General features: G+C 41.9%; 2 protein-coding genes and 1 long non-coding RNA gene across 3 annotated transcripts in view; 2 read left to right on the forward strand and 1 right to left on the reverse strand.

The window, feature by feature from the left end:
- MTDH (metadherin) overlaps positions 1 to 3,169 on the forward strand; it is a 34,368-nt gene extending 31,199 nt beyond the window's left edge. Inside the window, exon 13 of the mRNA XM_042035948.1 lies at positions 323 to 3,169. Coding sequence (XP_041891882.1) covers positions 323 to 393 — 71 coding nt within the window. The 3' untranslated portion in view covers positions 394 to 3,169. The remainder of the gene's footprint in view (positions 1 to 322) is intronic.
- On the reverse strand, positions 2,703 to 17,163 carry LOC121668300. Its single transcript, XR_006017331.1, has 3 exons — positions 16,935 to 17,163; positions 3,838 to 3,982; positions 2,703 to 3,512 (listed from the first exon to the last, which is right to left on the reverse strand). It is a non-coding gene; the product is annotated as an uncharacterized LOC121668300 (long non-coding RNA).
- Positions 17,164 to 17,438: 275 nt separating this feature from the next.
- The window catches only part of LAPTM4B (lysosomal protein transmembrane 4 beta), a 61,752-nt gene continuing 51,355 nt past the window's right edge, over positions 17,439 to 27,835 (forward strand). The window contains exon 1 of the mRNA XM_042035949.1: positions 17,439 to 17,603. Within this exon, the coding sequence (XP_041891883.1) occupies positions 17,508 to 17,603 (96 nt within the window). The 5' untranslated portion in view covers positions 17,439 to 17,507. The remainder of the gene's footprint in view (positions 17,604 to 27,835) is intronic.

A 27,835-nucleotide genomic window follows, 5' to 3' on the forward strand; every position in this document is an offset into this window, starting at 1 on the left:
TCAATTGTGTATGTGTACATTTTTTCTAGTAGGCCAGAAAATAACAATGACTCTAGAATAAATAGTAACATTTGCAAAATGAATGACCTTTGATGTGTATCACTCTTTGTGTTTGTGGGGTGAAAAAGTAGGATGAAATTGGCAAGTGTTGGTTTTAGAGGCATTTCAAATTAAATTATTTGGGAGAAGCAGGTGAATAGAACTTCTCCTTGATTATTCTGAATCACTTCGTAATAATACAGCGTGTATTATCCAGGATTTTTAAAGTAAATTCTGTGTAAATGTTCTCAGTCCTAACACTATAATTATTTTTGGTTTTTAGCAAAGTCTGAAGAAAGCTGGGAATCCCCCAAACAAGTTAAAAAGAAGAAAAAAGCAAGAAGGGAAACGTGAATTTCCTGAGATGGACATGTGTTGCTGAATATTGTCATGAAGATTATGCTGTTTATGCAATAATTTGTGAACATGTACAGAATTTTATATAAATTTCAAACAATTTTTAAAAACAGAACTGCTGTGAACACAAACATCTTTAAAAAGGAATCAAATGAAAGTAACTTTATGATATAGCAAACTGAACATGCTACATTTGAAAGACATTCTGAAGAGTCTGTTTTTCCAACTTTTGGAGAGAGATCTTAATTTAAAAAAAACTGGTTTTACAACACAGTGCCCTGTTTACAACAGATTATACTCTCATCTACAGCTGCAGATAAAAGATTAATTTCAAGGAAGGGTTTTCTGTAAAAATAATCGTCTGTACAATAGTGGGTGTTTCTTGCCTCTCTTATGAGTGATGCATTAGAAGCACAGAATGTCAACCATTTGAATTTGTTTCATGCCTAAATCAAAGTGCTTTGATTAAATACATAATCTGCCATATCTTTACAGTAAATTGGTTAGCAAATCTGCTAGCTATTGCAGGAATCACAAGTGCAAATCATTAACCATTTGTACAGTCAGACCTTCACGGTTTATTATATGAAGTTAACACAATAAAACTGCTTTGGGTTAAAAGTTTGAGAATGTGATTTGAGACTTGAGTATGGTTCATGAAGTTATTTTTTATAATGTCTATTACCTTACTTGAATTATTGAAGATAACAGTATATTTTTAAGAATGCAGTAATGTGCATAAAATTGGTTTGCTTCTTCATTCCCTACGGTTCTTGGTTGATTCAGAATCCTATCTAAAACCTGTATTCTTTCAACTTCTAAACTCATGGAATGAACTAAAATTAAACATTTCCTTCCCCTAACACTTGTTAACTTGCCATACCCAATTCTGTTGTCTGTATTACTAAAACTCTGAACAAAGCAAAGTGATTTTTTCACTCATAAATTATTTGGATTTCAGAGATATGTTGGAGAACTGGAGTAGCTTCAGACAGCTTTAATTGACATTGTCAAAAACAGTTATCAGGAACACATTTTTTTACTGCCTTAACCTGTAGTATGTCGAATGTGTCTAGACTTCTGGACAGGAGTTAGTGTTTTTATATTAAAAAAAAAAAATTATGCAAGTAAAGCAGTTGTAAAATAAAGACCATTTCCCACTTGAAACTGTTAATTGAAATGGCATTGAAGATGTGTTGTCATTTTCAGGCACTGTAATGACGTGGTATTGAACTGGAGATGTGTTTGTGTCTGTAAGGTACATGCTCAGCCATGTACACTGTAAATAGCCTTTATGAAAATTGGTTTGATAAGGATGGTAATTAACATCACCTGGTAAGTTCAGTTAAAGAGTCAGGATTCTTTTCAAATGATTGACTTCCGGTTTTGTGGCACAAACAGAATTGTTAACAGCTATAACCCGTGGTACTCATCAACAATCATGCTCTTACTGTACTCAACTGCAGTTGGACACTATTGCAAAGCAAGAGCAGATAATGCAGCAAGCTGGGTTTAATTGTACTGAAAATGCACCTGCTAATGGAGAGCTTTCCTAATAAATGGATACTAACTTGCACAGGTATTAACTCCTGTATATCAGGAATGTGACACTCTAAATTGATTTGTTAAAATAAATTGAGCATATTGACAGTATTGATTTATTTACTGGGAGGGAGTAATGTTTCAGAGTGATATTTGTCATGATTCATGTAAAATAAATTTAGAACTGAACTGCAGCTTTTCAATGAGTATCTGGAGGTAAACATGGAAAATAGGATATTATGAAATCATGCAGAGTCCTTTGCATGTAAATAATATTATAATTTTACTTGTCTTCATAGTAAAGGTTGAAAAATAACCTTTGAATTCAGGTTTTTAATGTGTGTCCGAAATCTGTTTTCAACCTGTGTGTTACGCTAAGAGCCTCTTCATAGAAAATACAAAGATTTTATGTAATGAAAGAGACTGCCCCCAAGGACTTTCACTGCATAAATTCTTTTTTTTTTCTCTTAAAAATGAAATTGGTGATATTTCTGGGTTAGTCAAATAGCTTGTCATTCTGGAAAAAGAAACAAACTAGCTAAAACATAGGAACCCTGCTAACTAACTGCTACTGGGAAGCAGGGTCATATTAAATACATAGCCTTCCTTTCAAAATGTTGTTACCTATTTAGCAGCACCTCTTACTGTTTTCTTCATGTGCAGTTTCAATGTCTTAGAAAGCAAAACTTGCTTTATTTGACATTCATTAAAGAGGTAGTAACTATATCATATTGTCTATAAATAGAAACTTGGTTATCTATGTACTGTCATGTTTCTATGATTCAAGCAGTGGTTAGTCTTAATGATACACTGAATCCAGGCTTTGGTACTTGGATAGAGCAAAAAACACCATTTAAAGAAACTTAAATCATTTTTTTTCTTTTTTCTTTGGTTTTTTTTTCTGTTGTTGTTGAATGCATGGAATGGTTTCATAAATCCAATATGTTGTTTTTTTCTAAATACTCTGGAATTATTTGTATGTGTAATTTAAACTTGTGATGATGTGTAATTGGATAGTCATGGCATATTTTTATTTCTTTTGTGGGGAGGGAAAGGTGTACAGAATTCATGTGTGCTTGTTACAAAGGTAACTGTGCATTGGTTTGGAGGGGGGTGAAAACTGTATTTCTGATGCCCTTTTAAAAGTCTAAAGAAAAAAGTGCAAGTGAAGAGCACTACCTTTAATATTTACTAAGAAAGAATGTACATATTAAAAGCATTTCAAAATTTATAGAAATATTGCTAGTACTGTTGTGTTGTAACTGAATTGTATCTCATTTGAAACTGCCCTATTAATAGTTCCTAGCCATGGGATTTTCCTGTGAATGAGGCTTTTGAAAAGTGCACACATCAGAGTACATGGTTTAAGCAGGTTTTCGTCTGTTATTAATCACAGTTGTGCCTTTAACTAAACTAGGTTGCCAGTCAAGATTTCAGCTGTTAAAAATTGCAGGTCTCTCACAGACACCTGTACCTGTGAGTCTTCTCAGTGTTCAGTGTGACCACTGATTAAAAATGAGCAGTTCTGTTTTTTCAGGCCAGTACTGAAAGATTTCTTCATTGTTCTGCTGTAGCTGGAAGGGAAAAAATCCTGAAAATTTAATTGCTTCTTAAAATATTCTGCTAAAAATATTTTACTGTTAAAATTCTGGGTGAATTGCTTCATTTAAGAGCAAAGAGCATCAGCAAAATGAATTGGCGGGGGGGGGGTGTAAGCACCAGGAGGGGCTGTGTGACTGATAGTTCTTAACTTGAAGGTAATGTGGCAACACAATGGATTTTGCTCGCTGCAGGACTAACAGAGCTGCTGTTAGTTTGGATGGACGTTGGGAGCAAGGTGGGATGATTTCTGTTTTTTCATGGGTGGGGGGTGGGAATTACTGAATTACTAAAACTGACCTCTGTAGTGGGTCCCTTCAGTTGAGGGAACTGTTGAACTTCTGCTCTTTTGGATTTCTGGCTGTTTGTACCAAGCTGAAGGTTTCTGGTTCGCTGAAGACTGGCTTCTTAACTGAGACTGTGTTGTCCTTAATGTTGGTGTATTCTGAAAAGTGCGTTTAAAACTCTTAACATGAAGCTCATGGTTTCAGGATTTCATACAATACTCTTGAAAAAAACATGCTTAGGAACATCTGCAGCTAAAACCAAACACATTTTTTGCCTTATTTGTAGCATTAAGTGATCCCTTAACTTGGCTCAGTATTTTAATGCAGTTCATAACTTCCATTTCCTTGGCCAACCTTACCTATGTAGCTAACAAATAAAGTCATGCCTTTAGCTATGTCTGCAAACAAAGCTTGGGATGGGAGAGAATTCGTCTCTGTTGTGATTCTGTAACTTGGACTCACTCTCAGGCAGCCAGGCTTTAATATGTCTTTTGAAGAGGCATGGCACCCAGGAGACCAGTGCCGAGTAGGAGCTGTATCGACTGCTGTCCCTCTGCTGCTGAGGGGCTGCACATGTATCTAAGGACATGTGCAAGCTCTGCTTCTGCTTTCAGAAGTCTCCAAGGCACTGTGAAAGATCGGTAACCTCACGTTTTCACCTGTTCACCGAGGCAGCTAGTAAATGTGTAAAATACCTGCAGCCATGGCTGAAATTACTGCAGTGTTTTTTTGAGAAGGGACAGATTCCAGGGAAAGCTTCCATGGAGGGTAAAGAACCTAAGGCGTGCTGGGACTTTTTCAAGAATGCTCTTCTGAAAGCACAAAATCAGTTCCTCCTCTTTAGAGATAAGGGATGTAGGAGGAGCAAGAGCCCCCTTGGCTTAACTGCAAGCTTCTGAGTCTGCTCAAAAGCAAAGCATTCCAGAGATGGAAATGTGGATAAATACTCACTGAGAACTATGTGGACATTGCCAGGGTGTGCAAAAATGCAGTTAGAAAAGAAAAAGCTCAAATTGTGTCAAAAAATACAAGATCGGGTTCTTTAGGTGCAGAAACAAGCAGAAACAGAAGGCAAATACTGTCCTGTTGATAAACAGGACAGGAGAATTAGTCACTGGCAATGCTGAAAAGGCAGAGGTTCTCAACACTTCCTTCACCTCTGTCTGCACCAGCAGTGCTGGGCCCCTGGCCTTGGGACCAAAAACCCAGGCTGCTGCAAACACAGAGCCAGCAGTGTCAGTGAAGGAAGAGTGGGGGGTCAGTTATTACAGGAGCTGATGTTGCAAGGCTGCTCTCCATAATCTTTGGAAATTTGTGGACTTCATGGAATGTCAAAAGACTGAAAAAGGATAATGTACCCCCATCCACAAGAAGGGCTTAAAGGAGGATCCAGGGAATTTCAGCCCCATCGGTCTTGCTTCAGTCCCTGAGAAAACTATGGAACAAATCCTTCTGGAAGCTATCACAAGTCAGATGACACATGGGATTGGGAAAAGCCAACACAGATTGACTAAGGACAATTTGAGCTTGACAACCCGGACCACCCTCTGTGACAAAGTAACCTGCTCGGTCGATGTGGGGTGGGCAGTGGACATTGCCTGCCTGGATTTCTCCAAGGCTTTCAGTATGGTTTCCCACAGCCTCCTCCTGGAGAAACAGATGGGCTGTGGTGTGGATGAGTGCTCTGTGTAGTGGTGGGACCTGGCTGAGAGGCGGCACCCGGAGGGTGCTGGTCAATGGCTCCTTTTCAAATGGTCAGCGTGGCACGGGTGGGGTCCCCCAGGGATCGATGCTGGGCCCAGCGCTGTTTAATATCTTCGTAAGCGATCGGGAAGACGGGATCAAGTGTACCACTTGATGAAGTTTCCCAATGATACCGAACTGAGTAGGAAAGTGGACACTGTGGAAGAGAGAGCCATCCTGCAGGAAGATTTGGGTAGGCTGGAGAGTGGCTAGCAAGAATCTGATGAAGCCCAGCAAGGGCAAGCGTAAGGTCTTGCACCCATAAGGGAAAACATAACCCAGGTGTGCAGCACGGGCTGGGATCTACCCAGCTGGGGAGCATCTCTGCGGAAGGGATCTGGGGATCCAGGTGGACAATCAGATCAATAGGAGCAAACAGTGCTGTGCTGGCACAGAAAGCCAACGGGATGTTGGGCTGCATCCACAGGGGCATCACCAGCAGAGATCAAGAAGTCATTATCCCACTCTGCTCAGTGCTCATCAGGCCACGCTGGAATACTGTGTTCAGTTTTGGTCCCTGCAGTGCAGAAAAGATGTGGACAGGCTGGAGAAGGTCCGGAGAAGAGCCACAGACTGGGAAGTCTGTCCCAGGGGCAAAGGCTGAGAGAACTGGGTTTGTTCAGCCTTGAGAAAAGAAGACTTAGGGGAGACCTCATCACCATGCTCCACTATTTAAAGTGAAGATGGAGACTCCCTTTTTACAAGAAGTCACACGGAAGAGGCAAGGGATAATGGGTACAAGTTATTCCTGAGGAGGTTCCAATTGGACACATGAGGAAAATTTTTCACAACGAGAACAATCAGCCATTGGAATAACCTCCCCAGGGAAGTTGTGGATTTCCCCAACACTAGAGATTTTTGACATTTGGCTGAACACATTGCTGGGCTGTCTTATCTCAACTGTGCTTTTGCCAAGAAAGGTTGGATCAGATGTTTCTTGTACTGTACCTTAAGAAAAAAAGCAATGGCACGACCAAATGCCATAAGGCTGGCCAGTTACACTACTGTATTGAGTGCAGTAGAATCACGAACAGAAAACTGACTACTATAAAATTCTACGTGACTGCTTGCTACCTGTCTTTCCATAAGTGGTTTGGTTTTTTTCCTGTGATATACATAAAATGCATCTCAAGAATTGTATTTCTGTCAACCAAATTCTACAGCTATCAAGGTGATTTTCTCCAGAAGTTTGAGGCTTTGACAGGCCCATGTGTTCTTCAAAGAATCTACTGCTTTAGGTTACTGCAATGTTAAACAGTATCCTTTTCATAAGCACCACCATGTGGTTTCTGAATTAAAGAAGACTGTAATCCATCAGTGATAATGTGAGGTAGAATAAAACCTATAAATTCAGTAATAAAAAAGGCTGTAGTCTTGGCCCAACTGAGTTTTGTCAGGGGAAGTTTAGGACAGGGCAGCTGCCTCAGGTGCCTGTTTCAAGTCATCTGTTACAAGTAACCCTGTTGTGCCAGCATCATCTTTCATTTGACTTTTGAAGTATGTTGTTCCAGTTTTGTGCCTTAGTTACACTGGCTTTTAAGCTTGGCTGCAAATTTAAGAGTCTTTCAATCGCTTTAAAACTCTTTCAGGTTAAACTCTCTCTCCATGAACTCTTGTCTGCATGGTCTGAGTAGCCACTTCAGGAAGAACCGAATCTGAGATTGCACGGTGACTCTCGCAGAGCAGTGGCCAACACCCAGCAGCAGCAGTGCCAGCTCACCGTCATCCGTGCCTGCCCTGCCCCTCTGCCTGGCCTCCAGCAGGCACAAAGGCGGCTCTTAAATCAGGTGAGGGCTGTGGCGGTACTTGAGAGCTATTCTCACTCCAGCTGGCTCTCTGGTATTTCTGCTCTAAGTCAAGTCTGTGGCCTGCGTAGAGTAGGGTTAATATTGGTGTTAAATTAAGTATGAGGCTTGCACAGTTGTCTTTAACAGGTGAGGGCCCACCTTCATAGATACCATCTGTCACCATCATGCCTGGCTGATTGTTTTTAAAACACTTTAAAATCTTAATCATAGTGGATATTTTAAATATTTTCTCCTTTTTTGCTGGAATTCTTTTCTGCATTTTCCAGGGATGGAGGTTCAAACAGCAATCTGCTCTGAACTAATGTGATTAGTTAATTTTTTTTTTTTTTTTTTTTTTTTGAAAGGAGAACCTGTCTTTTTAATAAACAAAAATAATATTACTTGGACTTGACCTGGGTATTGAACACTTCTGAACAGTAGTACTAGTAGTAAAAACTATTTAAGTGCTTTTCTGGAGTGGGCTCAGCACTTGATAGAATTGAGCTGGCAAATCAATACTGTGCTATTTTATATTCGTGTACTACAGACATGCAGTTCAAAGTCATCCAGCTCATGCAGCCTGCTGTTAACTGTGGAACTTCTTTATGAGGTTTCAGGAGCATGTCTGTTTCTGTGAGCCCTTAGCAGGCATGCAGAACAGCAAATTTAGTGACTGTTTTTGTAATGATGAAAACACTTTAACTTGTATTGCCTTGAATAAAAAAAATACTTTGTAGAGATGCATAATTGAAGGGCTCCAAATTCTGACACAGGTAGTTGAGAGGGTTTTACATACCCAAAGGTTGCCATGTGTTTTGGATTTCTGCAGTCACATCATGTGAATGCCAGACTATGGTCAAACTTAGTCAGAAGCCGTGTGTGTCACATCAGAAAATAACTTTTTGCCTGTTTCACTTTGAGGCAGAACATCAGTTGTGCAGCGCAAGATCAATATGGGAAACCAGGATTGCAAGTGCTTCACTTTACATTAATAATTCCATCTAAAAATGTTGGCTTTGCACTAGTATGCCACTGGAATTTGTGCCACCAGAGAACATTGTGCTGGAACACATTTTCTTATGTGAACGCTTAATATAATGTTACATCTCCTGAGAGCACCACACGTTATCTTTCACAGAGTGTTTCACATGATACAGTTTGAGGCTCTAAACACTTTAGACTTAACCATTGCAAATATTTCTTGAGCAGTCCACCTCAAAGAAGATATTTTAACTGAAGTTTAACTGAAGAAATAAATCCTAATTGCGAATTTTAGTTCTTTTTTTTTTCTTATGGGAAATCAGCAGCTCAGCCCTGCTCCAAATGAAGTGAGCTATCAGCAGGGTGTTCTGTCAGGGCTTTAAGGATGTCTCCATCAGCATCAGCGTGGTAAAACTCTCTGTGAGGGGTGCTGTCTTACAAATACGAAGCTGTGCTATGTAGCAGTTAAGTGGTTTAAAGGCTCATATATATTAAACATCAAAAGGGAACAGGAAGAATGTGCAGATTTGCATTTTCAAACCATGTTTGGGTTTGGAGAATGTAGTGTTGGTGATCAGTGATTTTTCCATTAAAAATTAAAAGAAAGTTCTCTCCAAAGTGACAAATGTGTATCATTTTGGTCTGCAGAGATGGGGTTTCTGAATGCTAATACTAAACCTCTGGTATTCCAAAGGTTTATACACAGGTGTTTGACACCAAATGAGTTACAGTGGAGATGATGAGTTACAATTGTGTCTTGACTGCAATTACACTTTCTCTGTGCCTTTACTAATCGATTACTGAATACCACTGTGATTTGGGACATCTCTGCAATGCTGGCTCAGTCAGGATTTCCCAAAGTTGCCTAAGGCTATAATCAAACATGTCCCGATGAGCATGCCTATAAAATGCTTTACAGTCACAGTATAGTAATATACATTGATAACCTATATTGGAACACAGCAGAAAGCAGTGTGACTGTGAGACATGCTTTTGAAGTAATATTTATACTGCACTTGGAGATCAGCTGGCAAGTAATGCTATTACAGTAGAATTATATTGGTATTTATTATGTGATTTACCATACAAAAAATTAATATTAGAGATATGACTTAAACAATCAGTGTTACCTCTGGCATTAGATATCTTAGGAGGACATTTTGGACAATGTAATGAAGAGAAGCCAAGAGTATTTTTGGTTCTTATAATTAGGGGAATATTGGCAGCCTTGATCTTTTTTTTCTTTAGAAGAAACAATATAAAATATACAGTATTAGCTGCAGTCTCATCCTCCACACACATACACATGGTACTGGTGGCTCCATCTTATGTAGCTTTAAATCTAGATTTCCTAGCTGCATTTCCTAATACATACAATAGGTTCATAAATTGGAATAAACTTAATACAATTAAACTTTCTGCACCATCAGCACTGTACAAAAGTGTTTCCCTTGCTCTTGAAGTAGTAATACCATCAGTGCTGTATCTCTCCACTTCATGAAGGACATACCACAGACCTGTAATTACTTAGAGCGTATATGAAAGGTTACACTGCATGTACAGTACTTGCAGTCTGCCTCTGCAGAAAAAGGCACATATTGGCTGTGTTTGAATTGCTGTCATAAGCTCAGCAAATCAATCATCAAGGGGATTGAGGACAGACAGCTGAAGGGGACAAACCCAGCTGATATTTTCACAGTAGAAAGCCACCAGCTCCTATGGCATGCTCTGCAGGCTTGGCTGGAAAGCAATTGATCTCCATTGGTGACTCCATAATAAGCTGTGGATGGGTAAACAAGCAGAGGATGTGACACTGTGAGAAAGTTAAGTGTTTTTTTAGCATAGAAAACAATACATGTGAGACTGGAAGTTTCCATAATGTTCCAGAGGCAAACCTCTGTCTGCAGTGAACACTGTGGAGAACTGGATAGCATGTCCTGGAGTTCGCTCAAGAGTCCAGCAGACTTGGAAGAGAGCAGGAAAAGAGGGATAACTCCACAGATATTCAAAGTAATGAGGCTGATGCTTTTCGCTGCTTTAAAGTTGGTGGTGGCTCGAAGCTCCAGATATTGGCACGTTTGGCTTAATACACTAAAGAAGAAAGTGCACCTGGGGGAAAGTCTAGGCAGGTCCCCAGGTAAAGTGGTGAGTTACTGCTTGAAACCTGACTGGCATCTGAAAATCTGAAACTGGGAAGTGTTTGCTGTGTAAGTTACAGGCAGTAATAAATTACAGTTATGGAAGATGTGTTGTCTTAATTCCTCTTGACTGCACTTAAAATCAGTATTGGTTCTCAAAAAAATAAAACAAAACACAATTTATCACTACACTGAGATTGTTGATAGAAGACAAAATGATCATGACTTCTACTAGATATAACCAACAAAAATCCAAACAAGTATGTAAACAAAACATGCTTGATGATCAAATCGGGGGAGGGGGGAGAATATCTACATTCTTTTATATTAAAAGAAAAGAAAGTGATTTTTTTAAAAGAGACGGGAAAACCCATAATCGCATAATGAAGAAGGGAATTAAATCTGGCAACATTCCCAGTGTTGAGCCATACTCAAATGAATCCATAAATTAAACATTAACTAATCTAACTAATGGAACTAAAAGGAAGTAAATGCTATTTGATGTATATTAGCTTTTCTTAGAAGGTTTGCCTCTCCTATCAATCAAAGACCTGTGACCTCTCTGACTGCAAACTCAACACAGTATTAAAAACTGTCACTGAGATTTCCTTTGCTCAAGCAATCTGGCAAGCAGTGAGACTGCTGGCAACACAACAACCAATTTATCCAACAGCCCTGTCTCATCCTTGTGTGGTGTACTTTATGTTCTATAATTGGCTACAGATTATGGATAAAATGTCCCAGTCAGTTTAATACGGTGTCCAGGATAAGGATTCAGGCCAAAAGACCAACAAAACTCCAAGCATGACCTTCCACTGGGTCGGTGTAGTAAAAGGCCAAGTGTAAATCTGGGGATGTTTTAATCTGAGGAGCGAAGAGGAGTGGGAATACAATCCCAATACTGCATCCATTGATTAAATGAATACTGTTATATCTGATGCCTGCAGTTTTAAAGGCTTGTACAAAACTGTCTAGATCCCCACACCGTGAGAGAAGCAATAAACATACTTAAAGGACTGAAAGCAGTGTCTGAGGAGCAGAAAATTAATTTATCAAAAAGACTTGGAGAAGAGTTTATGTGGAGTAGAAATTACTAGGATATGAGGTGCTAAAGGGCTCATTAGCCTGGTGGAGGAAGAGATGATGAGTTTCAGTTGGATACAGGACCCCTGCACCTACCAATGTCATTGATAACAGTTGCAATTAGTGGTGATGTCTCCACTTCTCAGTATTTTCAGGCATGCTGAGCCAGCAGGGGAAAAGCCAGGAGAACTAAAGCTATTACAGAAATTTACAGACTTCCCAAGGCAAAAGGAGAAAGTTCTTTGTTGTTAAGGTACTGGCAGAACCAGGCTGTAACTCCAGTGTAAACATCTCCTGCAAGGCAAAACGTGAGCCTCTGGCAGCCCTGTGCAAAAGTGCTTAAGAAAGAACAGCACGGGCAAGGGAGAGGAGAATGGGAGTGGACACAAAAGAGCCACGTACTTTTGGAAGCAGGAACTCCATGTTGGAACAGATACACCTCTGAGGAGACTGCAGCCCATGGAAAGTAAATTGTATCTGAGGAAAATCTTCAAGAACATGTTACCAAATTGCCAATCTATTTTCCCAGCCTATTTTTGAGGTTTCTTGCAAATGTTACTGGTGATTTCTTCTCAACCAAAATGTTAAAATTTATCTGTGAGGCTGGAATGAATGATAAGGTTGGAAGAAAAAATAATCGGAATCTCAGTGTACGCTAGAATTCACTAGCCTTCTTGTGAGTCCTATTATCTTCAGAGTAAAACTGAGAGGCTTTCAAGTCAGAAAAGGGGAAAAAGAAGGATGCAGTAAAGCAAGCTTTTCCTCGGAGGACATTTGAGCTCTTGGCAGGGCAACATATCAAAATATTTTAATGACGTGTTTCTTAAAACCAGCAACTTTAAAGTAGAATTATGAAGCTGTGGCCCAAAGAAGCTAGAGTAACAAATACACTTTACTATTGGGAATGAAAATATGTAAGTATATCAATTTTCTAAGATATTATAATCACTATATTCTATAAGACAAATCATGACAAAACATCCCAGCAGTGAGCTAAAAAGTTCCAGGCATTTCTCTCAACAATTTCTAAATATTTAAATAGAACTTTTAAAAGAAAGAAGAAATAAAAAAACCAAAACACAAACCAACCAACCATTTGTTGTCCATTGACTGGTGCTGAAACACAAGAATTTGACTAGCTCTGCAAGCAGTTGCACATCAAGCTGTGTCATTGCAATGGCTTTCTTTACAGGCTCTGTGTTCTGGGTTGTAACATGCTGGAGAAAAAATACTGTTCTCATTCTGATCCTTTTTACACAAACCAGGGGAATGAATGACCACTTGAATCCAATTTGAATCACAGCAGCAGTCCTATTTGATTGCATGTTGGCCATATTTGTGGTAGAGGGGTAGTGTCTGACTTTTATTGGAGGCTTTCTTCTTTTAGAAAGCTCAGGTGGTTTTTAAACTTCATTGCATTACATATTTCTATAGCTCTGAATACTTGAATCATTTACAGCCATCCTGAAACATAGATTCTGGAGCAAGCTGAACAAAACGACTCTTAAAATGGTTCTTTACTACAGTGAAAGTCATTTTCCCAAAGTTGTCATCTTCCTGTGCCTGAGGACAATTCCCAGACCTTGGTTTCTCGACAATGTTTAACCATTTTCTTATCTTGTCTTAACTTAGCCAAATACAAAACAATTAACAATGCCTTTGTTCACTCTGGAGCACGTGGCTAATCCTGCAAGCAGAAGATGTGATTCCCTTGAGCTGCCCTTTTGTTCATGTGCTGTAGGCAATGCTGGGCAACAATGTAATTGAATTATTCAAAGCCCGTTGAACTAAGCGGCGCCACTTCTGTGGGCTGTGAGTACAGACAGAAGGTGGGAATCACAGACAGTTTGGAAGCCAACTGTCCTCTTCCAGCAATCTTGTTCAGACAGGAATTCAAAGGGTTGGGAAGTACCAGTAACCAATTTTAGTGAGCACTAGAAAGCACAAGAAAATGCTGAATGGACCAGAGCATCGCTGGACAGGAGGTAGAAGTTGTCCCTGCAGTGAGAAGATCGGGGGGAGACATGGGGAATACAGGAGCAGAAGCAGGGCACAGACTATACTGGGTTTTGTTTAACAGCTTGCAGCACAGAGAACAGTTGGCAATGCAGCAAAGTTGGGCTGTGTCCCTTCCCAGCTGGCTAGCAGAGCTCTCAGGGTGTGCTGTGGGGAATGAGTGGCTGTATGAACTGGATTTAGTGATTTACAGCTCCACTGTGGTAAGGAGAGGCAGGCAGGAGCCATGAGCCTGCATTTCTTTTCTGGATACATCCCACAGCCTTCACGCTGACCAGCGGCTGAGCAAGGGTGCGTCAGCCCTTGACCCCGCGCAGTGTTTAATTTCAGCATTGAATGCTCTCTTGGAAAAACTTCCTACGATATGGATCCCACTGGAAAGATTATCTACTTTTTCAGCACAGCAAAAACAAGTGCTTGTAAGGAAGCTGTTGATTCTCTTGAGTTTGTCTCGCTTGCTGAGCAAGACAGTGATACCAGTCTTGTTCAAATTTTGATGAATAAAGATGACAATCTTGAGTATCTGTTTTATACCTCTGGGAACCTTGAAAAACTCAGGTGTCATCCAGTTCAGAAGTTGCCCCTGTTGCATCTTAAATGATCTTCCACCGTCAGGGTGTAAGATCAGGTATTCTGGATTCACAGGCACCTCTGTAACAAGTGCTTGTCATTTCTTGTTTTGTAAGGCAAAGTGCGAGACATGGAAGTTTTACTTACAGAGGCTGTGGTTGAGGAGGGTCGGTATCTGTGGCAATTCTCAGGCTCTGAAGCCTCCCCACTACCAAAATCTTGCCAAGCAAACCAAACCAAATACAGCTAGTTATAAATCAGGAGCGTGACATGAAGCCTGACGTTTCCTGATCTTTCCATCAGGCCTTTTGAATGCAAATTGATAATTATACAGGAAGCTGCTCTGAAGTGATTAGTGTTTCCTGCTCATTCTTTCTTCCTTTTTCTTCTGAGAATATGGAGGTTAAAGCCATTGATGGGAAACTATAAGCAAAAGCAGACATGCAGTTAATTTCTCCTTACAGAGACAAGGGCTGTGCTGGAGAATATCGTAAGCAGCAACTGCCTCTCACAGTTCCAGAACCTGGAGTTCCTCCTGCCCAGCTGCTAAAGCCCAGCTTGTTGTGCCCATCCCAGGCTGAGGGATGCAGCTGCTGCTTTCCCGTTTGCAGGCACAGGACCCCAGCAGGGACAGCTGCACAGATGGCCACAGACAAGGTGCTGCTTTTATTTGTGTGTCCTACATGAAGGACTCACAGAAGACCCAAGTACAGACAGACCAGCTGGTCCAGCTTGATGCTTGCAAGTGAATAACACCCACCCACCCTCTGATCACTCACTGATCCCCCCAGCAGCTGGCACTTGCTCCTTACAGCCCCCCCTGCCCAGTGTGGAGAGTGGAAACTACATAGAGAGATAGTGAGCAGGCAGTGTTTGGCCAGACTCTGCACAGGACTGACCTCTTTTATACACCTTTCTGTCTGATCCTCCCTGTGCTCCTTCCTGATCCCCCGCCTCTAATTATTCCCTCCCCTTTGCTCCTTCATGTTACAAACATATATTATAATACTGGCTTCTCGCAAGTATAAAGGTAGATATTATATAATGTTAGAAATGCTTTTTGCTGTGTGGATGTAGTTTTCCCTCTTTTTAGCAAGAATGTTAGCAAGTGTGAGCAAGTAAGATAACCTCCAAGCGAACAGAGGATGAGGCCCGAGAAGCTGCTGATCAACACTTTGTCCAGGGAACAAAGGGGCCCAAAGGCTGCTCTGCCCGGAGAATGGGGGGGCCAGGGGGCCCCAGAGCCGCTATCACCGCTCCGCCCGGGGGGCAAAGAGGCCAAAGGTGCAATCAGCCCTGACTGTCTGGGGAATTAAGAGATCCACCCTACCATCGACTCTTACCTAGCGAGCCCAACCCCAAGAATCAAAAGAAATAAAACCGCAAGGCAGAAGAATACGCATTCTCTAAAAAGGCGGAACCAAGGAATGGCCATGCAGAACAGCTCCTGGAAAAGTTTGAATATGCATAAGAACAGACAGTAAAAATGGCATAAAAAGGACTATCCTCGAGCATCAGGTGTGTTCTTGGCAGAGCGCCAAGGCACCCGGCCGTTATCCCTTTGCTTTATTTTATGTGTCTCTTATTGTCTTTATATTTAACCCTTTAAATTCTCACAGGAGAGTGAACCTCGCTTTTCACATTCACAATCCCCTTCCTCTAATTATTCCTTCCAAAGTTTTGTAGACTCCCCTTCAAATATCCCAAACCCTCCCGTTCTTCTTGTTTGCCCCTTCTTATCAGTTACAAACTCCAAATGACCCTGTCGAAAGCTCTTCAATGGCCCATCAATCAGTAACCTGAGACTTTGGGTTTTATCATTGTCTCCCTTGTCTCTTTTCCACCAGGTTTGCATATGTGTGCCCTTGTTTGTGGAATCCCCCTTAATTTATTGCCACCTTTGCTTTGAAAAGGTCAAGTCCTTGGTCAACAGATCTCATGAAGCAAATGCTCTTACCTTCCACAAGGTATGCCTATGCAAAGGTTTCATCGCTAAATTTCCTACTCTCTGGTACTAAAGGGACAAGGTCTCTCAGGGCTACGTCGAGATAGTCCAGACCTCACGGGTTGTGATTTTCCTTTGGCCAGCTGAATATTTGTTTTGTCTATACTGATGTTTCATTTTACAAGAATTTTACTTTCATATTTGAATATGAATCTTGAAAATACTTGGCTTGTGCATAGAATCCAGTCAAAATTATAAATTCAGTGCCAAGTGGCTTTTCTTTTTATACACAAAATCCCTGCCAACCCCCTGAAAGTTTCATAAGGACAAACTAACAACAGAGGTTATGTAAAGTTCCTACTTAAAGTATTTTTAATTTAATTTACTATAGTGGCTTTACAAGTAGGGATAAAGCATAGTTAGCAATGGTCCTCTGTGCCAAGTGAGCTTTTATCTTGAAGTTCCTGTTCTGTGCAGATGTATGTATGAAATAATGAAGAGCCCCAAAGCAACCATATAGGGAAGCATTGGAGTACTTTTCAATGTTATATTTTGATGATAAATTGTGGAATTTGGTAGCAAGCCAAGATGGATGGCAGTAAATAAATTATGCTTAGGGTCAGGGTAGACATACAGACATCCTGACAGGATTTTCTTCATTATTTCATCTAGAGGACAGTGCAAGCCTCAAATAATAAAACATGAAAAGTCAGCTGCTTGGTAGGAAGTTTAGCTCAAATCTGCATCAGTGCTTGAATATGCAGGACGGGGTCCTTCCTCCTAATGCTGTGTGTCCTCCCACCATCAGGGCACTAACTACAGGTAGCGGCAGTGATCTTAATGTTACCTTTTATATCAGTTACACGAGGAAATTCCAGCCACCCCAACAGCAGCAACTTTGGGAGCGGATTAGGAGGGCACTGTGAAAGAAAACAAATGTTCACAGCTTCAGAACTTGGGGTAAATTCAAAGCATTCCATTACCTCCTCCGATAATATCTTTCCTTATAGAGAAATAGAGTTTATTTCTGCCACTCAAGAACTGCGAGACGAACTACAAGCTTTGCCAAGGAAGCGCCGAGCCAGTTCGCCCTCACCGGGCTCATTCCAAGAGCAGCCAGCGCGGCGGGGAGCGTCCTCGGAGCTCGGCCCTGGCCGGGCACGGCCGTGGCCAGGCTGCCAGCCCGCTGAATTCTCTGGACTTCGCATCCCGAACCCCTCCCGTGCTTAGGCGCGGCTGCTCCGCGCTGCTGCTACGGACGCAGGTGTCCGCAAGGCCCGCTGAGCTCCCTCCGCCCCCCGGGCTCGGGCCGTCCCTCCCGGCGGGCGGGACCGAGAGCTCGGCCCGGCCCCAGCCCGGCCCCGCCCCGCGGAGCGGCGCGGACAGAGGCGCGGAGCCGGAGCCCCGAGGAGCCGCGGAGATGCTGAGCTCGCCCTGGGCGCGCTTCTACTCTAACAGCTGCTGCCTCTGCTGCCATGTCCGCACCGGCACCATCATCCTCGGCGTCTGGTACCTGGTAAGCATGTCCCTCGCTGCGGGCGCTCGGCTCCGGCTGCAGGGGCAGTCTGTGAGGGGCTGCTCCGTGGATGGGGATGCCGATGGCAGCAGCTCGGGCTGCCCAGGCGGGTTTCGGAGGGAGCCGCGTTGTTACAGCAGCGTAATGCGCGGGCAGCGCCACGCTTCCCGCCGCGCATCCCGGCGGGCACAGGCACAGGCTGCTGCCTCGGCTCTGCCGAAACTGGGGCATGGAGCATGTGCGTGTTCAGGGGGCAGGGCAGCGGGGCTGGGCGTACAGTGCGCGGGCAGGCTCGGCAGGGTCTCAACCAAAAAGCTGTTTGGGGATTGAAAATGTGATTCGTGAAGACCCCTGGAGTGAGGATTTCCCCCCAAACTTCGGGGCGGTGCGTCTCAGGCCGGGGCTGGCTGCAGCACACGGGCCCCGCCGGTGCATTAGTTCCAGCAAGGCTGCCCGGCCCCTGGCCATACCGCGCAGAAAGTCATGTTTTATCATCTCTGGTCGCTGCTTCATGAAGCAGTCGGGTGTTCTTGTCGCTGCTGTCCCCTGTGTGGCAGGTAATCGTTCGGCAGTAGTGTTTTGGGCGGCGTGGTAGGGAGCTGAAACCTTCCATGCGTCTGTTCGCAGGTACTAGAAAGACATCTTTCCTCTTCCAGGATTACAGGACGTGAGTGAGGAATTGACCCTGGAGGCTCCAGGGTTACCATCAGTAACCAAAGGCTGCTTGGCACCCAGTTATTTGGCCTGGGGAAAGACTCGGTGAGGAGGAGCCACATTAAGCCCTCCGTTCCTCTCAGACAATTGCTTCTCCATCGCTTGCAATGTAGGAAAAGCAGTTTTCCCAGAGCTGGGCCAGCCATAGTCGCGGGGTTTGCAGAATAAAAAGAAATCTTTTTTTGCTGTACGTAACGTAGATGCACTTCTCAGCCTTCTCAGCCTCCTGTTGGTGTGAGGAATCAGTCTCCGTTTGATGGCAAGGCTGTTCAGAGCTGTTTACCAAGCATCATTTTTCAAATGATTGCAGACGGAAGCAGATTAGACCCGGGCTCATTTGCTAACTACTGAAATTCCCTGCAGAAGCAAGTGAAAAATGCAGGGCTGGCCTCCACTATAGGACAACTCATTAAATAAATTCAGCCAGTGTAATAAAAAAGCTAGCTTGACATTTATATCCTAGAAGTCATATAAAATGTTCTATGTCCTGTAAAATACATATTTCACCACTGAGAAAATTGTGCATTAGTTGAACCATTTCTTGGTCCTGGTTTAATAAAATATGGTTAATGGCAACATCCACTGCCTGTAGTATCTACAATACTGACGGTATTGAAAAAGATGCCTCTCTTTGCCTGGCTGCAGTGAAGTTTTGGTAAGTTGTAATATGACCTGAAAGCTTTTGAACATTTCTTCTAGGGTGCTTATTATTTCTTTCTGCCTTCAGCTGAATGAAGCCTTTTCACATTGGCTCCACAGATACAGGGATACAGATATTTTAGCTGGTTCAGCAGACCTAAAGTTATTCGAAGAAGAGGGAAGTGCATCACCTGGGCTTGGATACAAAGAAAAGCCTGATAGCTTTTTAGACTGTTATCTAATCTGTTATTAACATTTAAATACCAGTGGGCCAATTTCACATAGTATTTTACTGCAAAATCTGTTTTGAAATTTCCTTTCCTATGAGCAGGTATTTCCTGATTTACACCTCTTGCTTCTTTTGCTTTCATAACTTTTTCATGGTGGATTTCTAAATTACTTCAAACTGATACGATACACATTTCTTTCTGTGCTTTCTTCTCCATTGCAAGTATTTGAATTTTAAATTTAATCAGTAAGAATAGATACTTAGATGCATGTAGATAATAAATGCTAAACCTTTTTGATCACTTATTATGTTAGGAAACAATAAGTAAGGAAGGAGTAGCTCCTTGAATGAATGGCCCTGGTTGGAAGGTGTGGTTGACAAAGTCATATACAAATAGATTTTTTTTGGCTCGGAAGAACAGTTATGGTTTGATTACAATGTCCTATTGAGGGTTTACATAAAAAAAGATGTTGTCCTAGTGGCATTTTTTTTTCTGCATGCATTTTGGGTGATTGCAGTACTCCAAACCACATGTGACCTATGAGCATTACCTCGAAGTTCAAACAAAAGCCCCCTCTGATTTTTTGCCAGACCAACATGTATTCTGTATACTCTTTGCCATTATTCTTTAGAGGAAAGTACTTGAGGAAATCCATCAGCCTAGAGAATGAATAGTTTCCTTGTTGCTTTTTCATTTCTCACTGCCTGTGAAGTGTAAGTTTTATTAGTTCTGTGACCATGAATACAATGCTTCAGTAGTAGATGCAGCTAAAGAAGCTAAAAACAGTAGCTTAAAAGTTTCAGCAGACTTTTAACACAACATTTTCACATGTTGAACCAGTTTTGAGTTAGTATAATTTCAGGAGACAAAATTTAATGTCTGAGTAAATGTGGAAAAATAGTGTCTGAGATGGAATTCATCTTCCCATAGCAACCCTCACAGTGCCATGATGTGCACTGGGAGCTGAAAAGGTGTTGATAACACACCAGTGTTTTGGCTACTGCTGAGCAGTGCTGGCACAGCATCAGTGCTGTGTCTCAACATTCCACCCACCCAGCAATAAGCTGGGGGGATCTTCAGTTTTAATGTTTTGACTGGGTGTTTGGGGTCCTACAAATAGTGGAGAGAGTGGGAAGCTGGGTTTACATGGAGTCATCAGTGCTGCTGTTGAGGACGCTTTCCCACAAAAGTAAGGGGCAGGAACAGTGTGCTTTTCCAACACAGGCAGAGCAGCCACAGACACTTGCAATGGTCTCATAACGTATCAATAGCTGGTAAATAAATATTTAACTTTGCTCTATTTTAGAACATAATGGATCTCAGAATACTAATGTTTCTATAGTTCTTGTGTTTCAGTAGTTTCTTCCTGGTAGAGCCATTGGTACTACATCTAGAATAGTACAACACACCACTGCGTGATATTGCAGGGTAGCATACATAATGCACTGTACATACTGTCACTGAGCACTGAGGTACTTCAGTGAAAAAAGTAACTTGTATAGGTTGGAGTAGCCAGGGGAAATTTCCTAAACAGAATATCTAATTAGGTTGCAGAATAGCCCACGCTTCAGGAACTGGTGTGTTGCCTTGGGGAGAAAAGCTTAACAAGGGGGTGCTGCAGTGTTAAATAGAAACATTATGCTGAGGATTAAAATGGCAGTAATATGGCTGCCTGGGGGTTAATACTTATTTCAAAGCTGAGGACCAGTTTGGTTTGGCTGGTTATTAATTTTTGGGGTTTTATCTGTCTGAGATGGACTTTACACTTCTCTGTATTATAACATGAAATCAGAGGTCACAATAGTAATGCAGAAACATTTTGGGGCACAAAAGTCTTACAAGTGTTGTATTAAAAAAAAAAAAACAAAAAAAACCCCAAAACACGTGAAATTAGAAAGTCACTTCCAACAGCTTAGTTTTGTCACTGTGCTGTTCAGGGCAGTGGCAGTGCTGAAATGAGCCAACTTCAGTTCTGATCTCCAGTGGGTGCTGGAGTCCAGGGCAAAGCTGGCATTTCTGTTTCTGGGTGACCCAGTCAGTGCTGGTGAGTCAGAATAACAACACCCCTGTCAGTGACAGCATTTATAAACACAGTGTGTCTTCTTCCTGAGGAAATGGACTCCACTTTCCTTGTCTGAAACACAAAGAAGGAACAGCATCAGATAAGCTGACAGTGTCATGGAAGGATTTTCCACTCTCCTGGCAGTGGCGGTGGGGTTTCTGCACACCCTGAGGATCCACTGACACCATCTAGGATAACAGGAATTCTGATTATTTCTGATGGACTTTGGTGAGGAGAAGATGAAATTTTAAGGTATCAGTTCAAACAAATAAACAAAGAAAGAGCCTTTGTTTTTGAGCTCTGTGTGCCCAGTGCCTCCTGCTACCTGCCTCAGTGCAGCAGTGCCCTGGGCTCAGGCCGCTCCTCCCCTGGTCTCACAGTCCCCTGGGAACCCCAGGAGCCATTGCCACGCCTGGGGAGCTGCTGCCCTCCCTCTGCACTCCCTGAGGCCCTCACACTGAGGGGCTAAAAATAAAAACTAATGGAAGGCTGAGAACCTTTTATAACCACAAGTTATCGAGTTGTGTGGCTCTCTGTGAAGGATGTGTGGTAAGAACATAAATAGAGCAAGCCGAAGTTTTTAGCTAGGGTAGCTTAAATGTTTGAGCTGCTATTTGTGGAAAGCTCAGCATGAATTGCTAGTTGTGACATTCCAGTTCTGGATTTTTCTGAATATACTGTCGAAAGCATGTCTAATATCTGTCTCTGTCCCAGTAATTTTTAAATAAAAAGATTGAATCCTAATGATGAAAAAATGTACTGGTAGTAGACTTACATTGTAAGCAAAAGAAGAGCACAGCATGCTGTGGTCTCACTGATTTAAGGTTGAACACCCTGACAAGATCAGTAGAGTGCACTGGATCTGATGTCAAAAGGAGAATGAAGATACGTATTTTGTGACTAGGCCATATTTATGTCCTGGTCTTTTTCAAGCCTCATGCAAAACAGCATGTGTGGCAATGTGCTTAAATACCAGCTAGGAGATTTCAGTAATCTTGGCTTACTTGGCAGGGGGTAGAGATCAGCAGTGACTGCTCATGTAAACAAAATATCCCTACACTGGATCCTTCCAAGCTGCTCCGTCTGCACTCCTGCAACCTTTACACTGGCTGAGACTACTCACATCAGCAAACTGTTGTAAGTGAGGGTCCCTTGAAGAGGGTGTAGAGGCCCTTTTAGGGAAAATAAATTCTAAGAAGAAGTTCTTAATTATTTTCAAACCTGTGAGAATCAGGAGATTCTGAAAACTGAAAAAAGGACTGAAGTTGTGAAAAGGGCATAATTGCATGATTATAAAGCCTGATGTGTTATCTCAGTGCCAGGTTGTGGGAATTTTAGTGAATACAAATATGAGGCCTTGTGTTTTACTTAGAAAATTAGCTTGCTTTGTTTTTATATGGAATGAAGTGGGCTAAAAATAAAGGATTTTCAACGTCATGTCTGCATGAAGGGTCATAGTAGCCAGCTCACTGAAGGCCCAGTTCCTTCGTATCATCCAGGGATGTTGCTTCTTGTGTTGTGCCAGTGTGATATGGCTGGGGGTTGGGTCAGATTATCCTGCGGGCAGCAGGAGCTTTACCACCTCCAGTGACAGTCCAGTACTGGTGGCACTGGGGAAAGAAGTCTGGCAGAATGGGGCCTGCTGTGGATTCCCCAGGTGGTTGCCCCTCCGTGGCCCAGACCTGGGCTGTATATTCAGGGAAAAGAGCTGGGTGGTGCCAGTGACATCCAAATAATTCCCACCCCTTGGTAGGAGATGTAGTGTCAGCAGCACGAGAAATTTCTCCACTAGCAAGTGAAGGTGTCATAATGTGAAATTACTTGAGATTCCCAATTCTTCTAATAGAAATGGCTGAATTGATTAAATATTTATGTCCCAAGTGCTATGTCTATAAAATGATCATTAGTTTTCCTGTTGTCTGTACTTCCCTTCATAAGATGAAAGACAAGATTGTGGAAAAAAAGTGGTAACATTCCCCAGTAACTCATTAGACTCTTCCTGTGCACATGCTTGCTTGTTGAGGAGAGTGGAGAGAAAACTCAGAATTCATTGTGAATAAAGAAAAATATGAATCTAACTTTCAAAAGCTTCCCTGATGATTGATGTACATGTTGAATATCCAACTGAGACTGGAGTCAGAGGAGGTTCAGGGTATGTGCTTTTGGACTGGATCACATCCATTTCATTATCTTCAAGACCAGGGGGAAAAAATGACTGATTCTGCACACAAATATCTGCTCGGGGCCTGTATGGCATTTTCTTAACAAACTGAAAGCACATGTATGCATTCTAGGTGTGTCATAGCAAAGAATAAAGACCAATAATTATTATTATCATGAAAAAAATGATCTTATGTGAACGACCTTCTCAATAACCACATTCTGATTATAACTCCTGTAGAGATACATTGTTAAATAACATTAACAGTTAATAGCTTAAAGAATGGCATCAGGAGACTCCTTAAGGAATTCTTCCCTGCTATGCACAAGCCTGGGTTGGTTTCTGCAGTGCCGGATCTTATCTTAGCTCCTTTCTCCAATGCATACTTCAGGCCCTCTTCAGTTGAATTACAAAATAAAGGAACGTATGGGAGGAATTTAAATTGCACAATCAATAAGATAGCTTGCAAAGAGCCTAATCACTCACCTCTGTGTGACAGAATCCATCCCTGAACAGGCCAGAAAGTTTATCTGAGCAAAGGATGGGTTCGTATCCCAAGTTACCTGTGATTTCTCTTCTAGGTGAAAATAGCCAGATTTGTGTGTTTCCTGTGCTGCAGAGAGAAGTAGAAGCATCATTTTATTAGTCTGTCTCAGACTCTGTCATACATCAGTATGACATTAAAACATTTATTAAAAATGTTTTTTCTTGCAAAAACCTTGTAAGTCACTGGAGGGATAAAATTTCTTGTAAGTGTCTTTTGGGCAGCCCTTGCACTTACTGAACTGTTTATTAGTCTGTAACACAACACAAGGATTTATGAAAATGTCTTTAAGCTCTAATCCCCTAACAGGCAGTTTTTCTTATATCCCCAAATACCACAGTAGGATATTTCACAGAGTGTGTAATCTTTGCAATGCAGCTGATAATCTGCATCAGTTGTCTCAATAATGGCACAGTTGTCTCATCTAATCAATACAATTATCAACTCAGAAATTGCAAACCTTTGTAAAATACCTTTTTTTTCTTATTAAGGCATTCAGTTGGATAATAAATTCCCTCCAGTGAGAAAACAGATGGTTGGTTGTAAGAGGAGCAAAGTTTATATAAATTATTGTTGAAGGAAAGAATCCCATTAAGAGTTCAGTATGCTATAATTACATTTGGGTTTTTATACAAAAAATCATGAATATATTTATAGAAAGGAGAGGAGGTATTATATTAATCAAGTAAAATGTGTTTGGAAGTTCTGTTGAAGGTTAATATGTATCTCCTAGTGAGCCAGAGGAGAACACATTAAGCTTCCTAAACTGATCGTTGATTAGACTGACGTCAGTGAAAATGCAATTAGTCTTATATATTCTTGGACATATGGAACGGATGTTGCAAAATAGCCAGGAATTAATTTCCTTGATTGCTTTCTTTTTCTCTTGTTTTATTGTGAGGCTTATGCTTTGACTGTAAAACTCTGAAAGCTTAAAGTGGCTGAGGCTTGAAAACGTGCAGGGTAATTTCTGTGCTGTTCTTCAGCAGGGCTGGAGGTTTAAAGCCCGAAATCTCCAAACAGCAGAATAAGAAGCAAAAATGCACACTTGTGTCTGAAGGTGTGAGAGAGTGTTCCTGGTCGATGTGAAATGAATCTGCCAGGGAGGCATCACTGAAGAATTAATACGGACTTGAGCCTAGCACACTGTTCCTGGACCTCCTGTGGGTCAGCTCTTTTTCAGGTGTCTGCAGTCAGCTCAAACTAGTGTCATCCTGGTACTCAGCCTTGAAAGGGGTTTTGAGAGTGCTGTGACTATTTTTCATTTTGTTGCTGGTGTGTGCTGAGCAAGGTCTTGTTCCATTCAGAGATATATTAAGCTACTTAAAACAGACAGGACAAATACTTTTGGCAGAACCACAGGTTTGTGGGAGATTTTCACCTTGGAGAGATGCATTTCCTAACAGTAAAACAGCTGTGGCCAGACAGACAGGATACATGTGATTGTGTTCTTTACTATTTCGGTAATTATCTGTATTGTACCATCCTTCCACTTCCTTGCATAACTAAATCCCGGCCTTGGGTTGCAGAGTGCTTCAAGGGTGCACTCACTTGTATGGCTTCTGTGGATATTGCTTGTGGGGGCTACATAAGAGTAATGGATCAATGGTTTGGTGTGTTTTGGTGTTGGTTTTTTGGCTGTTTTTTTACTGAAGTGGTCACATGTGGCTTGCTCTCAAAACTGGAGCACAGTCCTCTCACCAGTGCAGTGGCACATGTCCAAAGAGGCTGGAGGGGACTCTGAGCACAGACAGCGCTGTTGTAGGCTGCTGTGGGTAAGACACACTGTGCTGGCCAGGGCCAGTGGATACCTGGGCAGTCCAGCCGAGGTAATCAGCTACAGCCGTGTTGCCTGGCCCATCCTCTGTCACAAGTCCAGATCTGTGCGAGCTGCCACAATGCATATCCCAGTCACATTTTAGCAGGTCTGCCCTCAGCGTTTCACAGTCACCTGCAAGGCTCAAACATGGATTTTTGTCAAGGACAAATGCAGAGACCAAACAAATCCCAACTGACCAGCTGAACAACCCTTTTTCTAATAAGTTTTTATTGCATACCATTTCTTTGCTAGTTCTCCACTGCATCCTGAACCAAGATGACCTTTAGGAGAAATTGTCAGTTGATCTGGCAATGATACAATTTGAACATGGGTATATGTGATTATATTTCCCCATTAATATTTCCCTAGAGGTCTTGCTGGGCAGAAGACCTCAGCAATCATTTTCAAGACTTTCCTTAGATACAGGTTAAATTTTCTTTAAATACAATGGAAAAGTAACAAAGACTCCACTGATAAATTTGTACACAAATAACTTATTTCTTTAAACCAGGACAGGACTAAGATTAAATAATGTTACAATCCAGTTATTAAAATTATGAATGAGATGCCTCTGCCCAAGTTAAGGTGCAAACGAGACCATATGCCAAAGTCAATAGTATGGATTTTATGTAACAGCAAATGGGAGGTAAAAAGAGATAGAAAGAAATAGAAAAGGGGACGGGGGAGAAGAGAGTGACAGACAGATTAAGTAGAAAATATCATCACTCATGGATCCTGACGGTGTCCGATTGATCCTGTTCTTCTGGTCTTCTTGGTGGTGAGAGTCCCACAAAATATGCGCTCAGGCCAGGTGGGAATGCCCAGGTACCTTCCCTGCGGGGAACAAGTTTGACAGAGTCTCTTGCAACAGACTTTGGAGCATTTGCGTCACTTTGAATCACGTGCAGTGCTCTGGTGCAAGGCCTCAGGAATGAGTCTGGAGGGGCCTTGGGGGTCTTTGATGGATTATGGCACCCCCTCAGCTGCTTCTCACATGAACCTCCGGTGGGTGTGGCCTGTGGGGTTGGGGGTTTCGCAGCTGGGCCGGTTTGTGTAAGGGAGGATGGGTGTTCACTGTCTCTGACCTCAGGTTATGCCATCCAAAACTCTCCTCCTCCTGAGTTGGTTGGGGGGGTAGTCTGTGCAATCCTGCCCTCAGCAGATGACTCTGTGGGCTATGGCCTCCCCCACCCCAAACCCAGCCAGAGCTGATTTTCAGGACAGCTGCTGGGTCTGGCTTTCTTGTGGATGCATTCTTTTTCCTAAGCCTTGTTTCCTTCTCCCCAGGCCTGAGGTGATTGAACAATAGTGTTACCTTTATCTTATCTCACATTCCCTTAGCTTAACTCACAGTGTTAAGTTCCCCTCGGGAGGCATCTTTAGGGAGGGGTGGGCTTTGGTGGTTGCAGCTTCTTTATACAGTTTGGCCATAATGGGCAAAAAGTCCTTCATAACTATGGTTAAGCCATGAACCATATAAAATTTCAGTCTCTCACAAGTATATAACAAATTAAACTCTTCTCTAGGGAGGCAGAAACTTCTCATGTGCATATTGCACAATCTGTCCATCTATTTTTTTAAAATAAATTTAATCATTACCATATTTCATTAATAACAGACCTCTTGTGGTTTGGGTTTTAAGCCTGTTAAAAGGCTGGCAGTAGGCAGTAGTTGAGTCATTTGTATAGAAGAGTGCTGGTAAATTATTCTGGACTTCCTATATCAATTTAATCAGCATAGTCATTAAAGTTCAGTGTTTAGTGTCATAGCAATCAAAGCTGAAATTGTGTATAAAGTCTGATTGAAATATTTTATGCAGCTTTCTATATATATAGATGTATATTATATGCTCTCTATAATATGGACTTCGTAGTATGCTACTCTGAGCCTGACTGGATGATTCCTTGACTTCTCACAAGTAATATGGAAAAATAATGACAGGAATTGCAGACTGTCTTCTCCCTGTCTTCTCAAAATTAAAGAATATGAAAACCTAATTGCTACTTTTTGACCTGACTAATGCTCTCTCTATTCCAGTGCAGTATTTCAGACAGCAGCCAGAA

This window comes from Corvus kubaryi, unplaced genomic scaffold (assembly GCF_017639235.1).
Source record: "Corvus kubaryi isolate FWS band 111438036 unplaced genomic scaffold, C.kubaryi_AGA036_p1.0 37385, whole genome shotgun sequence".
Taxonomy (NCBI): Eukaryota; Metazoa; Chordata; class Aves; order Passeriformes; family Corvidae; genus Corvus; species Corvus kubaryi.